We start from the raw sequence: 23,142 nt of genomic DNA, 5'->3' as shown, positions 1-23,142 counted from the left end.
AACGGCGTAGATCAGGGTCTCACGGAGACCTTTCTGCAGAGGATCTCATATAATTTTCTTCCAGCACTTCATGTCTTCTACTAATTTTTGTTTCAATGAAATCAGTTTCGGCTTGCTTTTCAGTGTCAGGAGACAGGAGTGGCCCAGTTCCACCATCGATAATCTCTAATTCTTTATCAATTCGAATATACGCGCGTACGGCTACTGTTTGCTGCAATTCGAGTACTCGTATGTAGATGCAGCAGTCACTGTCAATCTGTCATGCATGCATGATTGATGGAATAAGAAAAAGATTAAGAAACAATCATCAGCCGTTGGATTGCTCAAAACCGTCAGCAGTACAGACTGCAGAGTAAATCGCAACCTTTCTGCATCTTGCTTTTGGACTCCGAGGGTAGCCCGCCTGTGAGGACGAGAATAAGGAGATAGATCATAGAAGAAGCTAGTGCAACTCTCCAATTCCCGAACCTTATCATGGCATATTTTCCCTTGGATCAGTGATCTCTAAACATATATAATGCAGATCTCATGCCTAGTTCCATCCGTTTCCTGAACCAGATTTCCTAGTTCAGCTCGATCAAGCTCAGTTGTAATAATTCAGTTCTTCGTTAATTTTGTTCCGTGAAATAGTCCATCTTTGTCGTCCTTAATCCGGGAATTCTCCCACTTATTTTTTCAAGTCAAAAATTATGAAGCTTGAACAAAGTACGTATGTCCGTGCCAAGCAATTATTTACTGCGTGCGAAGTTACTTATAGTAGTACAGCAAGAATGCATACATAATCAGGTGGCCAGACAGACTACACCGCTCTGCAGAAGCTAAGCTAGCAACCGGCTACTTGGTCTGCAGGGGCGTGCTTATTGCATGAAAACAACACGATGCATGGTTACGCTGATCAAACTGAAGTACACGCGTGCATGCTTATGTCTCGATCAAGGCCTGAAAAATGCTGGGTGCGGCCGGCCGGCGCCCTGGTAGGAGGTGTTCTTGAGGTGCTCTGGGGCACCCTCGAACGAGTGCCGCCTCGCCAGCGACAGGATCTTCTTGTCGGCAGCAATGAAGTAGGCCATCCCAGCAACTGCAGCAGCAATGGCCAATGCAGGCTAGTTATTACACACAGGTTTACAGGTAATGTTTTGCTCTGGATCTCTAAGTGCGCGCTACGTTGCTCGAGCAACGCGAGGAAACAGAACGATAGATCGAGCGCGCGCGCACCTGTGGAGATGATGAGTGCCTGGCCGGTGGGGTTGATGTTGGCCTTTGCCCACGGCAGCATCCTCACGCTCGCCAGCTGATGAACAAGCACGCACCAAAACGATAGTAAGAAAAAGGCCTATGCTGTCACGATTGCACCCTGAGGAAGAAGAGATGAGCTCACGGTGGGAATGGCGGAGGCGATGGTCGCTACAGCTGCTGCCTTAGCCCCTGCAAGGGTGGCCTCTGCAAGCAGAGGGGCAAAGCGTCAGTGCGAGCAAACATCGTCGAAAGATTCAAGTATGTGTGCAGTGTAGTTGTATGCATGTATGAAGTACCCCGCGAGCATCGCTTGGCGAGGGCAAGCTTCTGGTCAAGGGAAGCGCGGCTCACGGTCGACATCTTGCTCTTGTTCTTGTACGTAAAGCGCTAGAAATCTTGAAGTGGATCGAGGAGTTTCAGGTGGCGAGAGCAGCACTGAGAGTGAGAGGCGGGATGCAAGAAGAGGCCCGTGAATTTATAGGCAGCGCCAGGGACGCCAAACGATCGGCGGGCGAGGAGAACCGGCGGGCGCGTCGCAGAAGGCGGACGTGGTTTGGGCGAAACCCATGTGTGGCCGGCTGACTGGCCGGCGCGCGCAGGCGATCGCCCGGCCGGGCAGGTGCGGTTCACCTCCTCGACCTCGATCTGCGTCGTGATTCCGCGCACGCACGCACGGCTCTCTCTTTCCTGTCCACTCGCCAGTACAGTAGCGCTTCTCACCTCACCGGCCGGGGTGTGAGACAAAAGGAATCCACGCATGAAACGGAGCGAGTAATTTTGGGCCTCGGCGTCCACTGTCCACCAGTACCATGTATGGAGATTCTCACAAGATTACTCAAGCCCAACCGTGTACAAAGTCAATTATAGATAAATTTAAATTGTAATTAAGTGAGATTAGAGATAGAGTTGCAGCTAGAATTCTATTTTTAGACCTATAAATATTGGATATCATCGTGTAACCATAACAACAAAGACATATGAATATAGAGAGTAGCGTCCGTAGTTATATCCTAAGAATATTGGCAAGATGACGGAACCTCGTTAAATTTTTCTATGTCTTATATATGTCAATCTTGTGTTTGTTTTCTAGATTTTGACTATGCTACCGCTAAACCCTAACAAACCATGTTCCCTGTGGGCAGTAGCTTAGTTTCCAAAGAGGAAATATTGTGGGTTAGTAGTGCTAGGTTCGACATCTGTGTGCTACCGATTAAGTGTCAAAAAATAATCAACCACCACTGTCAGTTTGACACGGTACATGAAGCCCGGACCCACGTCAACAGCCAACAAGTCAAGCCACTGTCGCCACTGCATGTGCAGGAGAATAACACACAAGTCACTGGTTTCAACATGCAAACAAATCCTGCAACGTAATTTAACAGCTAGCACTGTAACTAGCTTCATGCTGAAACTCAAAACAACGAAAATTCCATTAGGATTTGCAGGAGAGCCTTATGGAAAGGTAAAAGGAGAGCCTTTTCTGACGATGGCAACACCTAACTGGACATGTGGAAAGGTAAAAGGAGAGCCTTTTCTGACGATGGCAAACTGGGTTGTGTGCGTCCATGGTTATGCCCTCAGTTTGGGACGGAATCAGGGTGGCGCTCCCAGTTTTCAGCTGGGCAGCAGCAGAGACCGGCCGGCCCCATGAACGTCATGGCGTCTCGTCTGTGGGCTGCCGCGTGCGCGCGTGCTCCCCACTGATGCACGGATAGCTTATCCTCCTGCAGAGCTGGGCGTTCTCTGCTTAGATTTCAGATCTCATCATAGCATGCATCGGCACAATGCAGGGCCTTATCCACTGTGCTAAAATAAATTCACGAGAACAAAAATAAAGACTCCTATATCCTCTTCGAATTTTATTTTGTTACATTTAAATCTAACATTTATTTCTTTTTTTCTTTCCTTTTTAATTCCCAATGATTGATGGGGGAGAATGAAGATTTGCCGCTCAATCGTCTCGTTGGAATGCCACTGTAGAAACTATATCTAGTGGAACATCAAGCGACAAATCATCGAGCACCGGTGAATGAAGTGGCAAATCCTCAAAATTCCAGATTTCGTCAAGTTTTAGGTTGAGTTAAAACCGAAACATGGGCATGATACTTGTGTGCCTAGCTCTGATGTCGATCTTCTTTGCAGATTCAGATAAAATTATCAGACTGATGCACGTCAGTCGTCCTAGAGTGAACACCAGACCTGATTGATTTGGGAATTGCCACTTCTATGAAGATCCAATGCATTCATTTGAGCTAGTTTTGCTCGTAACTTTTCAAAGTGACCGAACTGTGAAGAATGATAGGCTATGTGTACTGCTAGGTGGTGTATCAGTCCATCTTCATACGTACTATAGTTGGCCATGGCCCATGGTACTCACGCTGATACGTGATGCTTTGAAACCACACCTATTTTTTCTGCAAGGTAATATGTTCATCATTGATTTGAACATGATTTTTTTTTTTTTAAAAGAAAGGCATAGGAAGTTCAGTGTTGAGCAACGCAGCGTTGCAGTACTTTAATTTCATCTGGAGCAGCAATAATAATCTTACTATTACTAAGCGTAGATACAGGTGCTAAGCATCGAGGGGGCTGACTAACAACTTTACAGTTTTATAAAGAAATCATGTATTTTGAATTAAAAGGTATTTAAGTTGTTGAATGAACACAACAAAATCAGTTGTGCTAATGCGCAGCTATATATCGGCATAGGCCTGCTGGCCAAATACACATGTTTTTCACAGCAACATGAATTTTGGACACTGGAATTCTGAAAAAAAGGGCAGTGGCGAAAGCTAGGTGTGGTCCAAGCTAGGTTTCAGCTAAACATGTATAGTCAAAATTTTCTTTTTTTTTTCTCTCCCCCCGAAATACGCATGGAGGAGAAATACATATGGGGAAAAGCTACGAATTAATGAGGATGAGGGATCACATGGATGCGATTGATAAATAGAATCGAAATATGCCATAGCTGGATGCACATTAGGAAATACAGATGGGAAAATCTAAGACTGAGAACGAGGAAACACAGGAAGACGACTGGTAAATAGAACCGAAATATGCCATAGCCGGATGCAGATTAGGAAAATGCAGGTGGGAGAAGCTAGGAGTGAAGACGAGCAAGCACAAGAAGGTGATTGGTAAGCATAACCGAAATGTTCCCCATAGTCGGATAAAAGTTAAAACATATGTATATATGTATGTAATGTGTAGAGAGAGAGAGAGCGTGCGCAATTGATGTTTAACCGTGGATCCCAGATTTAAGAGTGAACGGGGATAAACACTTTCTTATTGCAAACTTCTAATCTTTATGTGTCTTTTAAAATTACTAGCACGTGCCGGCGCACGGGCTAATCACAGTGGACCATAGTACTGGAGCTCTATGCTATTGCAGTTTCTCCCAGCACATCGATGTGTACCAGCTAGTAGGCTAGTACAAGCTGACAAGCAGGTAGTTTATTCGGACATCGACGACACAGAACTAGTCCTTGAGAGGTAGCTCGATCATGGCCTGAAGAATGCCGGGTGCGGACGGCCGGTGCCCTGGAATGAGGTGTTCTTGAGGTGCTCCGGAGCTTCCTCGAACGAGTGCCTCCTCGCCAGCGATAGAATCTTCTTGTCGGCCGCGATGAAGTAGGCCATCCCAGCAACTTCAGGCATGCAAAGAACAAACCGATTAGTTACGTGCTGCATGCATGCACACCAGCTGGTGATCAAGCCGGCCCATGTCGAAGCAGTACTGAGAAAGACTTGGCAGTACACACCTGTGGAGATGATGAGGGCCTGGCCAGTGGGGTTGATGTTGGCCTTCGCCCACGGCAGCATCCGCACGCTCGCCAGCTGAAAAAAGGACAGCAAAACGATAAGCTATACGTAGGCCTGCATATGCTATCACGATTGCATCTGAGAAAAAGATAGATGAACTCACGGTGGGAATCGCGGAGGCGATGGTCGCTACAGCTGCTGCCTTTGCTCCTGCGAGAGTCGCCTCTACAGACAGTGTGCACACAAGCGTCAGTGCAGTAGTGTACAAGGCATGGCGAACGGCTAAGCGAACATCACCGTTCCAAAGATTCTGAGCGTGTGTGCAGTACGTGTAGACGCATGAATGTACCTCGCGAGCAGCGCTTGGCGAGGGCAAGCTTCTGGTCAAGGGACGCACGGGTCACAGTCGACATGATCTCGATCTTGTTCTTGCGTGCTTGTAAGGAATGAGCGATCTGGCTGAACTGCTACGAAAAGGAAGCAGAGATCGGCTAGTAGCGATCGAGGCACCGAGGACGACGATGGCCGGGTTGCAAGAGACGCAGGGGAGGCTGCGAATTTATAGGCACCATCAGGCCGGGACGCCAAACGATCGGCGGACGATCGAGGAGAAGCGGCGGGCGCGGACGTGGTTTTTGTGGCGAAAACCATGTGTGGCCGGCGCCCGGCGCGCGGTGCAGCACCTCGATCTGCGTCGTGGCTCCACGCTTCACTCTCTGCTATCCACTCGATCGTGGTGCGGTGCAGACAGACGGTGCATGTACATGGAACTCGGCCAACTTATTTTACTACTCACCTGCCGGGTGTATAGTGGCAAGAGGAATCCAAGCTACTGGCTTGGTCAATTGCCCGTGCCTAATCACGCGGTCAGTTCAGTTTACAAAACTCCAGAGAAAACTCACGTGGTACTAGCTACTAGGTTCGACGTCTCGGTGCCATGCCAATACCAAAGAGTCAACGAAGAATCAGCCACTACTGTCTGTTTTACACGCTACATGCATGTAGTCATGGCGCGGTGTCAGCAGCCAACAGGTCAAGCCGTTGTCAGTGCTTAGTCATTCGTTTAGAAATAATATGCGTATTTTTTCTCAGTTTTCGAAGTTAATTTTGATTAAGATTCTTATACAAAATATATCATTTATAGCTACAAATACTATATAGTGTGAAATCCTTTTGCACTGTAAAGTTAGTTATATAATTTATATACAATAGATATTTTTATAATTTAATTAAATATTAGTTAAAATATTTAATTTTTAATTTTTAAAAGAAATACGTCTATTATTTCTAAACAGAAAGAGTATTAAACAGTACAGTAACTACACGCTGAAACTGTAAATTGTCATCGGTCCAAGCCTGTCATGTGCGTGCAAAGGTAAAAGAGAGGCAAGCAAGTAGCAACACCAAATGGACTTTTCAAGATTCTGACGATGGCAATCTGGGTAGGTGTGCGCCGGTCCGTGGCTGTGCCCTCGGTTTTGGGGCGGAATCAGGGTGGCGCTCCCAGTTTTCGGCTGGGCAGCAGCAGAGACCGGCCAGCACCTTCGTCCATGGACGTCATGGCGTCTCGGTCTGTGGGCTAGTAGGTGCAACACACTACACACTGAAGTGAGGATAGCTTATCCCCCCTGACGAGCTGGGCCTTTTCTGCTGTGATCTTCAGATGTGATCTTAGTATGCATGGCCTCATTCATTATTTACAGTAGACCTTGCTCAGAATTGCTCATTGAGAACAGAGCTAAATTTAAACTCATTCCAAATTTGTTTGCTGCATCCGGACTCACTGTCTGTTTCATGTTCCGCCTGCCTTCTCCCTTTTATAAGAGATGGTACTACTCAACAGAACTAATATGTTTTCAGTGGCTTTGAGCTTGAGGTAAATGCGACATGCAGTACATGGCACTTCAAATATGTGCGGTATCTATGCCATTCAAATTAAACTGGTTTTGATTAAGTCTTCCAATTTGGGATGCCCATATATAGACCGGATCGATCGTAGGAAGATAGTAGTACATACCAAGCATTTTTTTTTTCTTGTATTACCTTTTTTTGGTGTGGCTGCTGACGTTGAAACATGCATGGAAGTGTTTACTGGCATAGGCTACACGTAGTACATATGCATCGTTTCTCAATGAATTTTTAAGTGCATGGCCCGTTGGTTGAGGCATGGAGATCGCAACTCAAGTTATTTTCAAAACTTTGCAAGTGTGAGAAGGAATAAGAATACTATAAAGTATCTGATAGATGATCAAGGCAATAAAATAGAAGGGAATGATCGCTTAGCGCTTTTGATAAAAGATTATTTCCAAGGTTTGTTCACGTCGGAAGTAGAGGAGCCGAGTCCACAGATGCTTAGCAGTGTACCAAGGAAGGTGACTAGGGAGATGAATGATATCCTAATGGCACCTTTTTCTGAGGATGAAGTAAGGAAGGCGATGTTTCAAATAGGGGATTTGAAAGCTCCTGGACCGGATGGTTTGCATGCAATCTTTTATAAACGCTTCTGGTCGCATGTGGGTGATGAACTGGTGAAGGAAGTGTTGGAGGCGATCAATACGGGCAAGATACCTGAGGGGTGGAACGACACTACCACAGTACTTATTCCGAAGGTAGAAGCTCCAGAAAGGGTAACTCAATTCCACCCTATTAGCCTTTGTAACGTGATCTACAAGGTTATTTCTAAAATACTTGCCAATCGGTTGAAAGTAATCCTTCCAGAAGTTATTGCACCAACTCAGAGTGCATTTGTTCCGGGGAGGATGATAACTGATAATGTGCTAGTTGCGTATGAGTGTTTTCATGCAATAAAGAGGAAGACAGGAAAACAAGGAATTTGTGCGGTGAAGCTTGACATGCATAAAGCTTATGACCGCGTAGAGTGGTGTTTTTTGGAGAAGATGATGAAAGCTTTGGGTTTTGTGATCGGTGGATAAAGCTCATTATGGCATGTGATACGTCTGTGAGGTATAACGTCAGATTAAACTCCACGGAAACTGAATCTTTTGAACCGACAAGAGGATTGAGGCTGGGTGATCCCCTGTCTCCTTATTTGTTTCTGTTGGTTTCAGAAGGTCTTTCGAGTTTATTAGAAAGGGAAGAAGAGGCGGGTGCTTTGGTTGGTATAAGAGTATGTCGTGATGCTCCATCGGTATCACACTTACTCTTTGCAGATGATTCATTAATTTTGGTGAAAGCAAATAAATAGAATGCAGATGCTTTGAAAAGGGTTCTAGAGGAGTATTGTGCGAGCTCCGGGCAGATGGTCAGCGAGTCTAAGTCCAGTCTTTCTGCTTTGGATGCTAGAATGGAGGTGTGCAATTCTTTGAACATTATGACGGAAGCTTTGAACGACAAATATATGGGTCTGCCGGCGATGGTAGGGGTTGACAGAAGTGATTGCTTTAAACATCTCGTCGACAGGGTTTGCCAGAGGATTGGGGGATGGAAGGAGAAGATGTTATCCATTGGAGGGAAGGAAGTGCTTTTAAAAGCGGTTGCTCAAGCAATACCAGCTTATGCGATGTCGGTCTTCAAAATTCCGAAGAACATTTGTAAAGGAATTTCTGATGCTTTTTTTTGCCGGGTCGGCCGAAAGATTGGCCGACCAAATTTCATTAAGATTGGAGGGAGTTACAGGTTACAAATCAACGACATGAAAAAGTCGAAAGCCCCAGGAGGGCGAACCCCCAGGACTACTCTGTACAGCAAGAAGAAGCTAAAGGACTACTCTGTACAGATTTTGAAGACTCCGGCCTCTCTCCAGATCGCGATTTCATCGCGAATGTCGTCAAAGAGCTGATCTGCTGTTTTTTGTTGCTGAGTGAAAATTCGGGTGTTGCGCTCTTTCCAAGTCAGCCAACACACCAACATGCAGAGAGTGTCGAACGCCTTCCTGTAGCTTGCCCGAAAACAGAGTCTGGCTGCCGACCACCAGTCCACCAAGTCAAGACGTAGCTCTGCCGGTATTGGAAAGCCCTCATTGATCCAAGACTTGATCCTTGCCCAGACCTGATTCGTGTAGAAGCATTGGACAAAGAGATGTGTGCAGTCCTCCTCATCCGCTTGGCACAAAGAGCATCGTGATTCATACGGCCATCCTCTCTTTTGTAGATTATCTGCAGTTAAGCATCTCCCCTTGGTGGCCAGCCACATGAAGAATTTAACTCTCGACGGCGCCCTTGTCAGCCACACCAGGTCCGCTGATCTGGACCTAGTTCTTGCCATGAAAAACAGATTGTAAGCCGACGCCACCGAAAAAAGAGCGTTGGACTCGAGTTTCCAAAGAACCTCATCGGGTGACCCTGGTTGGAGGTTGATCTGTTGCACCTCATCCCAAACTTGGAAGTACTCACCCAGGGCCTGAAGGGAAAGGCTGCCCTGCAAGTCCCTCACCCATTTATTCGCCACCAGTCCCCTAGCCACAGTTGTGGTTTTGCGAGCAGCAAAGGATGCCAACACTGGCCACTGTGTTTCGATACTTCCTCCCGGCAGCCAGCTCGCATGCCAGAAATTGATGTCATTGCCGTCGCCTACTTGGAAGGAAGTCGAACTGCTCATCATAGCCTGTAAGTTCTGTGGAGTCTGCAAATTGATTAGAGTCCATGGTCTTCCTTTCTGCTCCACCTTTTTCATCAACCATTTCAAGCGCAAGGCCTGGCCAAAGAGTTCCAAGTCCTTGATGCCCAACCCCCCACATTCCAGAGGCGCACAAACCCCTTTCCAGGCAACCAAACAGTGTCCTCCATTCACCTCTTCCTGCCCCTTCCAAAGGAACCCTCGGCATTTTCGGTTTATCTCTTTCAGCGCCCACTTGGGTAGTTCCATGACCGAAAGGAAATGCACAGGAAGAGCCATGAGTACAGATTTGATGAGGCGTAGACGACCGTCAGGAGTCAGCAACTTTGGTTTCCATCCCGCCACTTTCTTGGAGAGACGATCCAAAATTGGTTGGATTTCTGCTTTGGTGGGCTTACGCATGGACAGTGGGAGTCCCAGGTATGTAATTGGGAAGAAGTCGACCTTGCACCCCAGGACCTCGTACACCTCCTGAATCTGGTCATCGCCACATCTGATTGGGGAGATCGCGCTCTTGGTGAGGTTTGTCTTCAAACCTGTCGCTGCACCAAACAGATCGAGGATGCTTTTAACTGCTGTTGCTTCCTGCTGGTTTGGTTGGAAGAAAATGACTGCGTCGTCGGCGTACAAGGATATATTGGGCAACCTGCTCCTGGACATCATCTTGGCAATGATGCCCTCCCTCTCCGCCTTTGCAAATAGGGCATGTAGCACATCCATGACAAGAACAAACAGCAACGGCGATAGCGGGTCTCCTTGTCGCAATCCCCTAGCAGGTTTGAAGGGGGCGCAATCAGCCCCGTTCAGTACCACACTTGTCTCCGCCGTTTGTAGTATTGCTGCCACCCAGCTTCGCCATCTAGGCCCAAAACCTCTGTAAATTAGCATCTCCATCAAGAACCCCCACGAGACCGTGTCAAAAGCTTTGGTAATGTCAATCTTGAAGAGAATCATAGACCTCCTGCTGCGGTGGAACTGTTGTGCGAGTCCCTTCACAAAGATAAAATTCTCATGTATGGATCGCCCTCTTATGAAAGCTGACTGTGTGTGAGACACTAGGTCCCCCATTCTTGGCACCAGCCTCAGGGCCATGACTTTGGTTGCTAGTTTAGCGAAGCTATGAATGAGGCTTATCGGGCGGTAATCCTTGAGCAAGGTTGGAGCTTCCTTCTTTGGCAAGAGGGTGATTGCAGCCGTGTTCAAATATTCCAAATTCTGAGAGTTCCCACTGTGCAGTTTAGACATTGCCGCCAACACCTCTACTCTGATGATGGACCAACATGACTGGTAGAAGAGCCCCGTGAACCCATCGGGCCCCGGCGCCTTCTCATTCGGCATGCTCTTGATTGCTTGCCAAACCTCCTCTTCTGAGAACTCAACATCCAAGTCATGCAAGTTGGATGTGTCGAGCTGCAGTTGCTGAAGCCGAATACGCTTACTGTTTGCCACCGCCGTGCCCATTACCTCCTGAAAGTAGCATCTGGTCATATCTTGCAGGTCTTGCTGTGTTGAAGCAATCTGTCCTTCGTGCTCAAGCATGGGGATGAAAAGTTTCCGTCTTCGTGCATTTACTTTCATGTGAAAATAGGAAGTGTTTGCATCGCCTTCCCTCAGGGCTTTAATGCGGGCTCGCTGCCTTATTCTGATTCTTTCCAAGGATGCCAAAGCCAAGCATCTTCCTTTCAGGGCAGCCCTCAGCCTCCTCTCTTCCTCTGACAGCTCCCTCATCTCCTGCGTCACGTCCAATCTGAGAATAATCTCATTTGCCACCTGAATTTGTAATCTGAACCCGCTTATCTTCTTCTGGCCCCATTTGGTTAGACACGTGCACAATCTTGCCATCTTGACATACAGAATTATGTATGGGTCCTCGCTGTCCACCGCTTGTTGCCAGGCTTGCTTAACCACGTCAGTGAATCCTTCAAGCTTTGTCCAGTAACTCTCAAATCTGAACCTCCTCTTCGTCTTGTAGATGTCACCACAAGTGAGAAGGAGTGGGCAGTGATCTGATCCTCCCATTGTGGCGTTACCAACACCCTATCAAGCTTCACCATAGTTGTTCTTCTCTGCTCGTTGCTCCATGTGTATCTCCTCCCAAACATACACAACTCCTTGAGCTCTAATTCATTGATTTTGTTGCGGAAAGCATTCATCAACCGCCTGTTGATCCTTGTGTTATTCTTGTCCGCCGCGGCAGCAATTAAGTTGAAGTCTCCAGCTATCATCCATTCTCCCTGGCAAATGTTCTTGATCTCCGTCATCTCCTCCAAGAAAAGTAATTTGTCCTCGTCACTCTGTGGCCCATACACCGATGAGATAAACCAGGATCTTACTCCCTGCAGCCACTCAATTTTGACAGAAATCGACCATTGGCCCAAATGCACCTCCATGCCCCTGAAAAGCTCTGGTTTCCAAGCTACAATTACACTGCCTCTGGTGTGTTCTGCCGGAAGTGCGGCAAAAGCATCAAAACCAGGGCCACAGAGTTGATACACTATGCCCGCATCGACCACATCCAATTTAGACTCTTGAAAACACATAATAGAAGCTTTAGAGGACAAAACTGACTCCTTAACTAGGGCTCTCTTAGCAGGATTGTTCAGCCCCCTCACATTCCAAATCAGTACATTAAAACCCGACATGGTAACAACGAAAGACTTCTACTCTTACCAATGCCCTGGCCAGAATCAGGCTGGCGAAGCAATTGGTGCCGCTGCTGCACGAGCTAGCTCCTCTGGCAACTGCTGGGCGCGCGGGGAGATGTCGACATCGAGCAGGCTGGCCATCGCCTCCAAGTGCTGCGGAGATAGCGGATGGTCGAAGAGGCCGATGAACCGCCGCACCGCCTCCTGTTCTGCCTCCTCTTCCTCCTCCACAATCCCCAACTTCTTCATAATGACCTTCTGAGCTTTGGAGATGACGTGCTTGTGAGCCCCGCTTCCTTGCAGCGAGATTCGCGGACTTCGCCATGGGGTGAAATCGGCCGGAATGGTGTTGCGGCGCCAGGATCTGGTCGCCAGCATCGACGCTGGCGGTGGTCGCCCTAGGATAGATGCTGGTGGCGACAGCGAGATGGATTGGATGAAGTCCTGGATCTCGGGGGCCGGAGTGGATGGGGTCACCAGCGCCCGTTGTTGGGCCGCCTCAACTACTGTCTCCTGGCTCGTCGCATTCTGGTGGGCTTCTGCCTGTGTGAGACCCAGCGTGAAGCTAGCCGGGCCGGTCTCCGAGGCCTGGTCGTGGGAGTCAACATTTGCTTGGGCCTCCACGCGAGATGGGCGCTTAGGCACCGTCTTATTTGGCCTTCGGCCGTAGACTATGAGCCCACCGGCTGGCGATTTGGAAGCCGAGCTCCCGCCCAGTGCTCCCGAGGGCACTGTTCCCGGCGCGGCGTGCTCCTTTGCCTTCAATGCGGTCGCAGCTCTCTCCTCCTCGGCGGTTGGTCGCGAATCCTGCGGCTGATCCGCAAAGGGCAGCTTTTTTGCCACTGTTGCCACCGCATCACGCGGTAGACCCGGCCTGCAGAGGTCTGGGGCTGTCGCAGGGCGAGTTAATGTCGCGGCGACCTCGGGCCGCGCGAACTCCAGTTGGTCCACCAGCACCGCGTCCACGGACTCCTGGGTCAGGCGGCGTTCGGCCGGCGCAAAGGCGCCCTCCCGCACCCGGCCGTCACGGCCGCCCCCGCCCGCTTGTTCTTCCTCGGTGAGCTCACCGCCGGTGAGTTTGGTTCTGAGCTCCTGGAAGTCAAGGCCCGCGACCGGGTCTTCTTGGAACATGGCATCATCAACGTATTCTGCGGCCAACGTCGTCGTTCGCGCCGTCGCTGCCTGCGGCGAAAACCAAACTCCCCCCCAGGCCGTTTCCGTCGCCGGCAGCGCCATGGAGGTCGCCGCCCCCTGGCATGCCAGATCCTCAGGTCGGTCGGCAGCCTTAGCTGAAGCCAAACCCACCTCCCAGGTCGCTGCCCCATGGAACTGGGTCGCAAGGACCAACGCCAGGTCGTCCGGCTGCTTGCCGGGTTGCGCCGACGCCGCGAAACCGGACCTAGTCTCCCTGGTGGCCGTCTCCACGACTGTACCACGAGCGCCTCCCTGAAGAGATTCCTGCTCACGATCCTCAGCTCCGGGCAGAGAACGGTGCGAGTGGCGGTCCAAGCCCCCCGCCGAGCCGCTAGCGCCCCCGAAGACATGGCCCCCTCCTTGCTCCGTCCCCCATGGACCAGAGCCATCGTACCGCCCCACCCAACACGAGAACGCGTTCCGACGTGGAACGACGTCACCGTCGTGGTCATCATGCAGACGGCGCGCGATGTGCAGCGGAGTAGGGTCGATCACTTCTTCCACATGTATGATGACGGGGTAGACGAGGGTTGGCACCCGTCTTGGCGCCGGCGGCAGAGCCGAGGAAGAACTCTCGCGCCAGGAGCCAGCTGCGCCCGCTCGCTCCGGGATCTCAACGTCGTAGCGGTGCGGGAGGCCTGCAGGGTCCTTGAACCACGCGAAAGCCTCCAAACACCGCGCGTCGTCTGCCGGCACCAGCGCGACCAGCCGGCCGCCAAGGACGTTGACGAGCTTGTGCATCGCTTCCTCTTCCCACGCATGGACTGGAAGGCCGTCGAAGGCGATCTTGGTGAAGAACATCAGTTCAGAACTGGTGGCCCAGCTCCGCCTGCTCCAGAGCTTGAAGGAGATTGGCACATCGTTGCAGAGGAGCTCGTGCGATCGCCTGAACACCGCGTTCTTGTCTCTTGTGTTGCGGAAGGAGACGAGGAAATCCTCCGTGCGTGTCACCTCCACGCGGACGTCGCGTGCGAGGACGCCAGTGCTGTGCTCGATGGCCTCCAGTAGTTCGCCAGGAGAAACCGGTGGTCGGCCCATGAGAACCGACGCGAGGAGCGCGTGCTCCCCGAGCCAGCGTTCGTTGCGCTCCATCCCCCTAGTCCAGGAGAGAACACAGCGACCCCTTGCCGGACGGTAGCCGGGGTCGCCGACGCGATACTCCTCCACGAACTCGGACTGCTCCGCCGCGCATATCTGATGCCCGGCCACCTTCCCCTGCGCCGTCGGGTGTGTGTCGCACGTCTTCTTGCCAAGAGCTTCTTGCTGACCCTTGTCTCCTTGGCGCAGTGGATCTTGGCGCCTCTTCAACACCTCCTCTGTTTTACGTGGCGGATCCTGCTGCACCTCCCGTTGCAACACCGTCGCCCCTGGCCGCTGCCTCTGCTGCAATGGTTGCCCCATCCTTCCAGCTGCCTTCTCCGGACCTACTCCTTCCTTGCAGGATCTGGCGATGTGCCCAGGAAACCAGCAGTTGAAGCACCTTGTCTCCCCTCTGCAAGCAGCCTTCTGGTGCCCTAGGCCGAGACACTTGAAGCAGCGGCCCTGCAGCCACCGAGATCTCGCAGTTCTGGTGGGGTGATGATGATAACCGCAAAAAATTACACTGGTTTGCATGGTGGAAGTTGTGTGTCCCGAAGAGGAGGGGAGGAATGGGTTTCCGTGATCTACATTGTTTTAATAACGCAATGCTGGCAAAAATAAGTTTGGAGGCTAATGGAAGTGCCGGATTCACTATGTGCTAGGGTCTTAAGAGCTAAATATTTCCCGGATGGGAAAATTTTAAATACAGAGATGAAAAGTGCCTCATCTTATACCTGGCAGAGTCTTTTGGTTGGAGTGGAGACAGTGAAGAGAGGGTGCATTTGGCGTGTAGGCGATGGCACTCATATAGATATTTGGTCAGATCCTTGGATACCAATGAGCTCCACAAGGTAGATCTTGACACCTTGGGGAGCTGTTCTGTTGAAGACAGTGAATGAACTGATTGATCCAAGCTCGGGGCAGTGGGATGAGGTGCTTATCAGGGACATTTTTTCTCCAGTTGATGCTGATCGCATATTTGCAATTCCCATTGCCAGGAATGGGATGGAGAGGACTTTGTGGCATGGAATTTTACAAAAACAAATCTCTTTACAGTGAAATCAGCATATCATACGGAATGGAGTTACAAGTTTGGAGAACAGGCTATATCTTTTAACCAGGGAACCTCTACTCTGAATCCTATATGGAATCGGCTGTGGAAGATGGATGTGCCGCTCAAGATAAAAAAAAATTTGGTTGGAGGGTTTTGCATGGACTTATCCCGTGTAGGGGTGTGCTTGCTAACCGGCATATTATCCCGTGGAGCGCAGGGAGTGCCTGTCCAGTTTGTGCGATGGATTGCCAGGATATCAAACATGTTCTGTTCTCGTGCAGTCGGGCAAAGGAAGTTTGGAAGGAGTTGGGCATGACTGAGTTCATAGAAGAAGCGAAGAGAGTAGACCGAGCTGGACTTGCTGTCCTAGAGGAGATAATTCGAAGCCCTAAGCGTTCAACGCCCCACCTTGGAATGGTTGGACACTTGGACTTCAGGAGCTTGCTTTAGTCGGTGCTTGGTATATCTGGTGGGAGAGGAGACAACTTGTTCATGGCGAAAATGTTCAGAATACAATCAGATCAGATGTCTATAAGAGTACTTGCTACCAATTTTTGGAAAGCAAAACAAAAATCCTCACAAGTACAGAGGAATGGGTGGATGAAACCGAAGGAGGGAATGATCTTGCTAAATGTTGACGCATCGTATGATGATGAAACAAATTTGGGAGCTACGGGGGCTATCATCAGAGATGATAAAGGAAATTTTATTGCTGCTTGTAACAGGAAGATCGACTATGTGTTTGAGGCCTCGATGACGGAAGAAACGGCTATTTTGGATGGCTTGGACTTGGCAATTAGTATTGGCTGCAACAAGATAATTGTTCACTCTGATAACATGGAAGCCGTTATGACAATGCAAGCGGGCGGGTTTTCTGCTACGGCAGCAGCCGCTATTTATGAAGATTGCATTATCACCGCAGGTGTTTTTGACCAATGTATTTTCGAGCATTGCTCTAGGGAAGGTAACATGGCAGCTCACGCTTTAGCTAATAGGAGCTGTGTTTCCCGGTCAACTGTCTGGCGCGAGGAACCACCTAGTTTTTTAATTTCAACTTTGGTAAACGATGTAACAGTTATTTGATGATTAATAAAGCGTGCCATGAAGGCTTTCCCTTAAAAAAAAGTGCATGGCCCGTGATTTTTTTCAGTCAACCAATCTGTCAACTGAATCACAGAGTCATTCCGAGAGTGAAGGATTAGGCAGCTTCACTTTTTAACTGCCAGTTCCTGAAAAGCCAATTACTCAGCCATTGAAGCCAGTTTTGATCCTAACTTTTCAAAGGGAACTGTGAAAATGATACGCGATACTGCTGGGAAGGTGGTAATATACGGTGTATCAGCTCATGGTCATACTATTTTGCATTGTGTTGGCTCACGATGATATGTGCTGCATTTATGCTTGCAAATCTGTTGCAGTATTAAACTGCTTATTTTTTTTTTTCGTGAACAACGCAAGAGAGCTGCGTGTCAATATATTAAGAGGTGGGAGTAAACTCCAAGACAAGTCCAAATACAATGCCGTTCCAACGGTCGGGTTAGTTAGCATTGAACCAACGCGCCATGAGCTCTACACGACCATGAATTTTGGTCAGCCTAGCAAAGCACGCAACCTAGCTGCTCCACCCAGACACCACAGCCGAGCTTCCTCACGAATGTCTACTAGAAGACCATTAATCGTGGGACGAGCTCCGTCGAACACACATCGATTCCACAGCTTCCAAATAAGCCATGCCACCAAAATCACTAGCGAGTTGAGACCCTTGCGGACCTCCTTGGGAGCTTGTTCCATCGCACGACTCCACCAAGCTTGAAAATTCATGTCTTCATGTGTCGGTGTCAGAAACCCCAGCTGCACACGTTGTAGCGTTTTGAACCAGATCTCTCTAGCAAACACGCAGTCCGTGAGCAGATGCTGCATCGTTTCCTCCATCTGATCACAGAGCGGGCAGTTCGGTGGGTGCTGTAAGCCACGCCGTGCTAGCCTATCTGCCGCCCAGCATCTATTCAGAGTCGCCAACCAGACAAAGAATTTGGCCCGCAGCGGGGCCCATGTCTTCCAAATCCTGCTGTATGGCTCGAAGGTAATGGCCCCCGTGAAGAAACGATGATATGCCAAACGCGTCGAGAACATACCGGAAGGCGTCGGGGTCCATCGATGCTGGTCCGGGACTCCCTCAAGTAGCTGGAAGCCCGCGACCACATCCCATACCTGCAGGAATTGTAAGGTCGCCGGCCCATTGAGAGCTGTAGTAATGTCCTTCAGCCAAGTTTGGTTCTGCAAGGCCGCATACACCGTTCTTCTGCCGATAGCCCTCTTCGTAACAAAAGGAATTAGGTCCGGCGCCAAATCCTTCAAAGAGCGACCAGACAGCCATCTATCCGACCAAAATAGGGTCGAGCGCCCGTCTCCGACCTCGGATATCATGGACGCCGCAAACATCGCTTGTACCTTGGTGGGTATTGCGAGGCGGAGACTGGACCATGGCCTGTTGGGCTGCGATTTCTGCAGCCAGAGACATCTCATACGAAGGGACCATCCCAAGATTTCAAGATTATGGATACCGAGCCCTCCAAGCTCCTTCGGTCGACAGACACGAGTCCAGGCAACCGCACAATAACCACCCTGAATTTCCTTCCGCCCTTTCCAAAGAAATGCTCTCCGCCTCTTATCGAGAGATTTGAGCACCCACTTCGGGATATCCAGAGCGAGGAGAGTGTACATCGGAATGACGGTGAGCACCGCGCGCACCAGGATCGAGCGACCAGCGCTGGTCAATAAGCCAGCCTTCCAGCCAGGCAGCATTATTATTTGGAGTACCAATAATACAAGCTAGTCACAGTGGCCCATATACAGTACTACAGTATTACACTTTCTCGGATCAAGTACACATGGATGCATGTGTGTAGCTGATAAATTGACTAGAAGATTAAGACGTGCTGCATTACGTGCTGCATGCGTGCACACCAGCTGGTGATCGAGCCGGCCCATGTCGAAGCAGTACTGAGAAAGACACCTGTGGAGATGATGAGGACCTGGCCGGTGGGGTTGATGTTGGCCTTCGCCCACGGAAGAAACTTCTATGAGGCCCATGCGCGAAGGACTTCGGCGAGACCCTATCCACGCCGTGCACGCTCGATTGCACACGCGGCAGGGGTCTACATAAAAGATCCGGCCTCACAGAATTTTCTTCCTTCGCCCACGGCTGCATCCGCACGCTCGCCAGCTGAAAAAAGACACCAAAACGATGTAGTAATAAGAAGGCCTGTGCTAGTGTGCTATCATGATTGCACCCTGATGAGGAAAAAGGAGATGAACTCACTGTGGGAATCGCAGAGGTGATGGTCTCGCCACAGCTGCTGCCTTAGCTCCTGCAAGGGTCGCCTCTGCAGACAAGAATGAAGCAGTGTATAAATTAGTAGTACTCACTACTTAGCACTAAGAGGCTAGCTAAGACCGTCTTGTGCAAAACCAAACATCGTAGAAAAAGAAAGACGGTGTGCAGTGCAGTGTAATTGCATGTATATATATACGTACATACCTCGCGAGCAGCGCTTGGCGAGGGCAAGCTTCTGGTCAAGGGACGCACGGGTCACAGTCGACATCCTTGATCTTGTACGTGCGATGTGATCAGTGTAGGTGCTAGCTATAGAGTAGGGAAAGATAAGCTGCTAAAGCGCTAGGAGATGAAGCAGATCGGCTAGTAGTGATCGAGTGGCACTTAGTGAGCAGTGAGGAGAACGATGGGTTGCAAGACAGGAGAGGCCAGAATTTATCGACAGCGTCAGGGACGACGCCGAACGATCGGCGGACAGGGGGACGCGGCGGGCGCGGACGTGATTTTGGGCGAAAGCCGCGAAAACATGTGTGGCCGGCGCACAGCGTGCGGTGGTATTAACATTATTTATTTATGTTGTGATTTATATTAAAGGAGTTGTATAAAAAAAATATAAAATATGTGAGAGAATCAATAGATAGATGGGTATTATGTGGGAATAATGGACGGATAAGATAGCTTGTGTGTTCACACATAATGCAAAGTTGTCTTTCCTACTCCGTCTGGGTATTTCTCACCGGCCAAGGTGAAAAAAAAAGAATCCATTCATGAAACAGATCTAGTAATTTTGGGCCTTGGAGATAGTCACGGAATAAGATTAATAGCTTGTTAGAGCATCTCTAAGAGTATTGCTATCACTTACGCTATTCTCGTTTTTGCTAGAATCGCTAAAAATTGGTCTCCAACAGAAACGCCATAGCTCCCACTAGTTTGATGCGTACTCCATCCCCGTCCTCCCGCACGCCACATCTTGCTTGTGTCTCTCCCCACGCCATCCCAACCGCCGCACCGGCCCGTGCGCTTCCGCGACCACTCTGACCAGCTTGGGACCAGGACGGAGCCACGCCGCCCCGACTGAAGGTAGGTCCATCTTCCCTCGTCGGCCTTTTCTTCCCTTCCCATCCTCCCACCGTTCTCCCAGATCCGGCCGAAGAGCAGGAGCAGAACGGAGAAGGCACCTGCCGCCTACGGCCTCCCCGTCCCCTGCCCCTGCCCGGCCCCTGCCGCATGCAGCCCTGTGCGCCGCCCTCGCCGCCCTTTCCTCATCGCCGCTCGGGCCCAGGCGTCAGGTCCTCTTCTTCCCCCAGCCGCCGCCGAGCCGAGGCGATCCCCTATTCCTCTCCCTGAGCGTGTCGCCACCTGTACGCCCTGCCGCCTCTCTCCTTTATCCCGATCCCGAATCGATTTGAATCGTGGCCTCGAGTTGGATAGGGATGAGCCCAAATTTTGCTCAAATCGTAACCAACCGAGCTATTGAGCAGATCAATTTGGAGCGCCGCCGCCGAAGCTCTATCGCGCCGTGAACCCATCGGAGCATCATCGTTTTTTGTGTTGCCGCCGTCGAGCTTGAAGCCGTACAGTCACCGACCTTTCTGTCACCGTCCTCGAGTTGAATCACCACCGCCGCTGGAGAGTTTGGTCGACCGGAGATCCGTTGCTATTGCCGTTCGCCAGGGTGGGTATATGCTATACTTGACTCGATATCGTGAGAATCGTGAAGGTTCAGAGCATTTGTTCGTGTCCATGGTTCTTCTGAATTTGCACTTTTAGATTAGTTGAGAGAGGAGACACAGTTTGTTATGAATATATTGTTAGTTATAGAATACTATTAAAAATGATAGAGAGAATATGAATTGTGAAATATAGATATGTTGTTGGAGTGGTGGAGTAATATGGATAAAGAATATTTATAGATGGAAATCTATACGGAGATATAGATAGTAAAATATGAATATGTTGTTGGAGTTGCTCTTAAGATGCCCAAGCCTAACCGTGTGTAGTTCAGTTTACAAAAACCCAGAGAAAACCATGTGGGTAGCACTAGGTTCGGCATCTGGGTGCTACTTGAGGGTCAAAAGAGTACCAGCCACTAGTTTGGCACGCTAATGGAGCTACGACGCATGTTAACAGCAGACAAGTCAGGCCGTTGTCACTGCTGCATATACATATGTGCAGACCAACACTCAAGTGACTGATCTTAAGTCTTAACTGAAGTTAAATTATGCAAATGCCAGTGATTTTTAACAGTACTGTAAGTTTGTAACTGCACGCTGAGAGCAGTTCCAGTGTAGTGTTGGTGCAAATCGAACCATGGGGAGAGAGAAGGGACTACGGTTCGATTTGCACACTAGAGCCACCGAACCGCCGTGAAATATTCCTCGGTTGGCACCGAGGGAATAAAGAAATCGAGCCAACGAGAGCACCTCAAGTATACGTTCGATTCGAGAGCGAGCATTCGATCCGATTGTTTTATGATTCGTTTGTTATCTTCAGTAGTTATTTTAAATTTTCATTCTAAAAATACTATTACAGCACCTTTATCACTATTATAGTATCATTTATTTTTTTTATCTCCAATAGCTATCCTATTTTCTACCTTTTAGAATTTTTTTTTTCTATCTAAACCCACTGTCAGCCTCTATAAACAGTACTGTTACAGTGTTTCCCTCCCCTCGGTCCCCTACCAGCCCTGTAAACAGTGCTGCTACAGTGTTGCGTACTGCTACACTAACCCGACAAATTTACAGCTCTGTCCGTTTGAGACCAATTTCTAGTGCTACAGTACTTTACGGGGTACTGGATACCTCTACGGCTGGAGTTGGCCTTACAATGTGTGTAGGTCCTATAGGTCAGTAAAAAAATTCTTCCCTCTCATAGTCCTCAATCGCGTGGGTAACGTGAAGCTAGCCTGCCAATGGCCATGTGCAGGGAATATATTTTTTATTTGGCACAGTTTGACTGCAATTTGAGATGCGATTTTGGTTTCTGACATCTTCGATCGACCGCTCTAGTGTGCTCAGTTTGATTCTGATGACGCACGGTTTGATTCAAACCCACACTGGAGATGCTCTGACGGAGGTCTCAAGTTTCTTCTTCCCGTCGCGGCTGCGAAGGAGGGGTTTCTTCTGGATCTGGTGGGCGAACGAGCTATGGTGACAACGCGAGCAACAAGGCGGTAGGAGGAGCACGACCGGCCGTGGAGAAGCGGCGGGAACGTGAGTGGTGGCGGGACCGCTAGGCGGCGGGAGGGCGCACTGGGAGCGACGGTGGGAGCACAGGACTGAGCTCGGCTTTGAAAAATTGGTAGAGGGGCATGTGAGAAGCTCGTTTTAGTGGTCAGTGGTGAGCTATACTACCAGAACTGGCAGCAATTAGCGAGGGAAAGATAACTCGTTATGAGGTGTAGACACACATGTTATCTCGTATGTCCATTTCTTCTATCTAATATACATTCATTTGTTGACTTTCTTACATATTCTATGATTTTTTTAGCTACTTCTTCAACATAAATCTTAACGTAAATTAACATCCTAATAGCCTATGTAGCTTGATAGCTCATATATCTGCAAGTACAAGTAGAATTTTCCCTTCCCAATCAGCGACCACGATGGTGTTCAGTTCAAACAACCACTAGGGTTCCTTTGAAACCGTAAAAAAGGCGACCATCAGTGGTACAAAAGTACAACCGGTCATGCATGGAAAGGGAAAAGAGAGGCAAGAGTAGCAACACCAAATCGGCCTTTTCTAATGATGGTGATCTGGATGGATGGGCGGGTTTTGGGGTGGAATCTAGGTGGCGCTCCCAGTTTTCGACTGGGCAGCAGTAGATAGACCACGAACGGCTCTATCGGTGGGTCAGGGTTGACAAATTCGACAAAACCGGTTGAAAACCGTGAATTTTGATCGATTCGCTGCGGTTCGATAACCAAAACCGGTGGGGAATTCGGTATAATTCAATAAAATTCAAATTTTTGGCAAACTTTGTCCGAATTTTACCTGTTTTCAAGCGGTATTCGTGAAAACTGATGAAACCGCTAGGGACTGGTTTTCGATCCAAGTTCGAATTTGTGAACCCTGCTGTGGGCTGCTGCGCGCCTATGGAATGGATAACTTATATATCCCCTGACGAGCTGGGCTTTCAGATCTCATCTTAGTATGTATGCGTTGTACGAGTATAGCATTATCTACTGTTGATATTGGTCAAAATAAAGTAGCAGGAGCAAAGCCAAGTAAGTATAAACTCCTTCAAGTTTGTTCGT

General features: G+C 49.3%; 3 protein-coding genes across 3 annotated transcripts; all 3 read right to left on the bottom strand.

The window, feature by feature from the left end:
* Positions 1–705: 705 nt before the first annotated feature.
* LOC133883336 (early nodulin-93-like) lies at positions 706–1,671 on the bottom strand. The gene is made up of 4 exons (XM_062322632.1): positions 1,533–1,671; positions 1,379–1,440; positions 1,216–1,291; positions 706–1,078 (listed from the first exon to the last, which is right to left on the bottom strand). Exons 1-4 carry the CDS (start codon positions 1,594–1,596, stop codon positions 933–935), a joined length of 348 nt encoding a protein of 115 aa, XP_062178616.1. The 5' UTR covers positions 1,597–1,671; the 3' UTR covers positions 706–932.
* A 2,874-nt stretch (positions 1,672–4,545) lies between these two features.
* LOC133883366 (early nodulin-93-like) lies at positions 4,546–5,516 on the bottom strand. The gene is made up of 4 exons (XM_062322677.1): positions 5,348–5,516; positions 5,162–5,223; positions 4,998–5,073; positions 4,546–4,883 (listed from the first exon to the last, which is right to left on the bottom strand). The coding sequence occupies exons 1-4, from the start codon at positions 5,409–5,411 to the stop codon at positions 4,738–4,740; spliced, it is 348 nt and encodes a 115-aa protein (XP_062178661.1). The 5' UTR covers positions 5,412–5,516; the 3' UTR covers positions 4,546–4,737.
* Positions 5,517–12,260: 6,744 nt separating this feature from the next.
* Positions 12,261–14,813, bottom strand: LOC133930281 (uncharacterized). The gene has a single exon (XM_062376921.1). It carries the CDS (start codon positions 14,811–14,813, stop codon positions 12,261–12,263), a length of 2,553 nt encoding a protein of 850 aa, XP_062232905.1.
* Between the last annotated feature and the right edge of the window lie 8,329 nt (positions 14,814–23,142).

This window comes from Phragmites australis, chromosome 10, assembly GCF_958298935.1.
Source record: "Phragmites australis chromosome 10, lpPhrAust1.1, whole genome shotgun sequence".
NCBI classification, from domain to species: domain Eukaryota; kingdom Viridiplantae; phylum Streptophyta; class Magnoliopsida; order Poales; family Poaceae; genus Phragmites; species Phragmites australis.
The sequence above is the reverse complement of the archived record's forward strand: the minus strand, read 5'-3'. Positions and strand labels throughout refer to the sequence as shown.

What these genes read in the sequence shown, in the direction of transcription:
- LOC133883336 (XM_062322632.1), bottom strand. Translation starts at nt 1,596, where the DNA reads ATGTCGACCGTGAGCCGCGCTTCCCTTGACCAGAAGCTTGCCCTCGCC. An exon ending in CGCCAAGCGATGCTCGCGGG is followed by an intron (nt 1,441 to 1,532) that starts GTACTTCATACA and finishes CTCTGCTTGCAG; the next exon opens with AGGCCACCCTTGCAGGGGCT. An exon ending in GGCACTCATCATCTCCACAG is followed by an intron (nt 1,079 to 1,215) that starts GTGCGCGCGCGC and finishes TTGCTGCTGCAG; the next exon opens with TTGCTGGGATGGCCTACTTC.
- LOC133930281 (XM_062376921.1), bottom strand. Translation starts at nt 14,813, where the DNA reads ATGGGGCAACCATTGCAGCAGAGGCAGCGGCCAGGGGCGACGGTGTTG.
- LOC133883366 (XM_062322677.1), bottom strand. Translation starts at nt 5,411, where the DNA reads ATGTCGACTGTGACCCGTGCGTCCCTTGACCAGAAGCTTGCCCTCGCC. An exon ending in CGCCAAGCGCTGCTCGCGAG is followed by an intron (nt 5,224 to 5,347) that starts GTACATTCATGC and finishes CACTGTCTGTAG; the next exon opens with AGGCGACTCTCGCAGGAGCA. An exon ending in TCGCCTCCGCGATTCCCACC is followed by an intron (nt 5,074 to 5,161) that starts GTGAGTTCATCT and finishes TCCTTTTTTCAG; the next exon opens with CTGGCGAGCGTGCGGATGCT.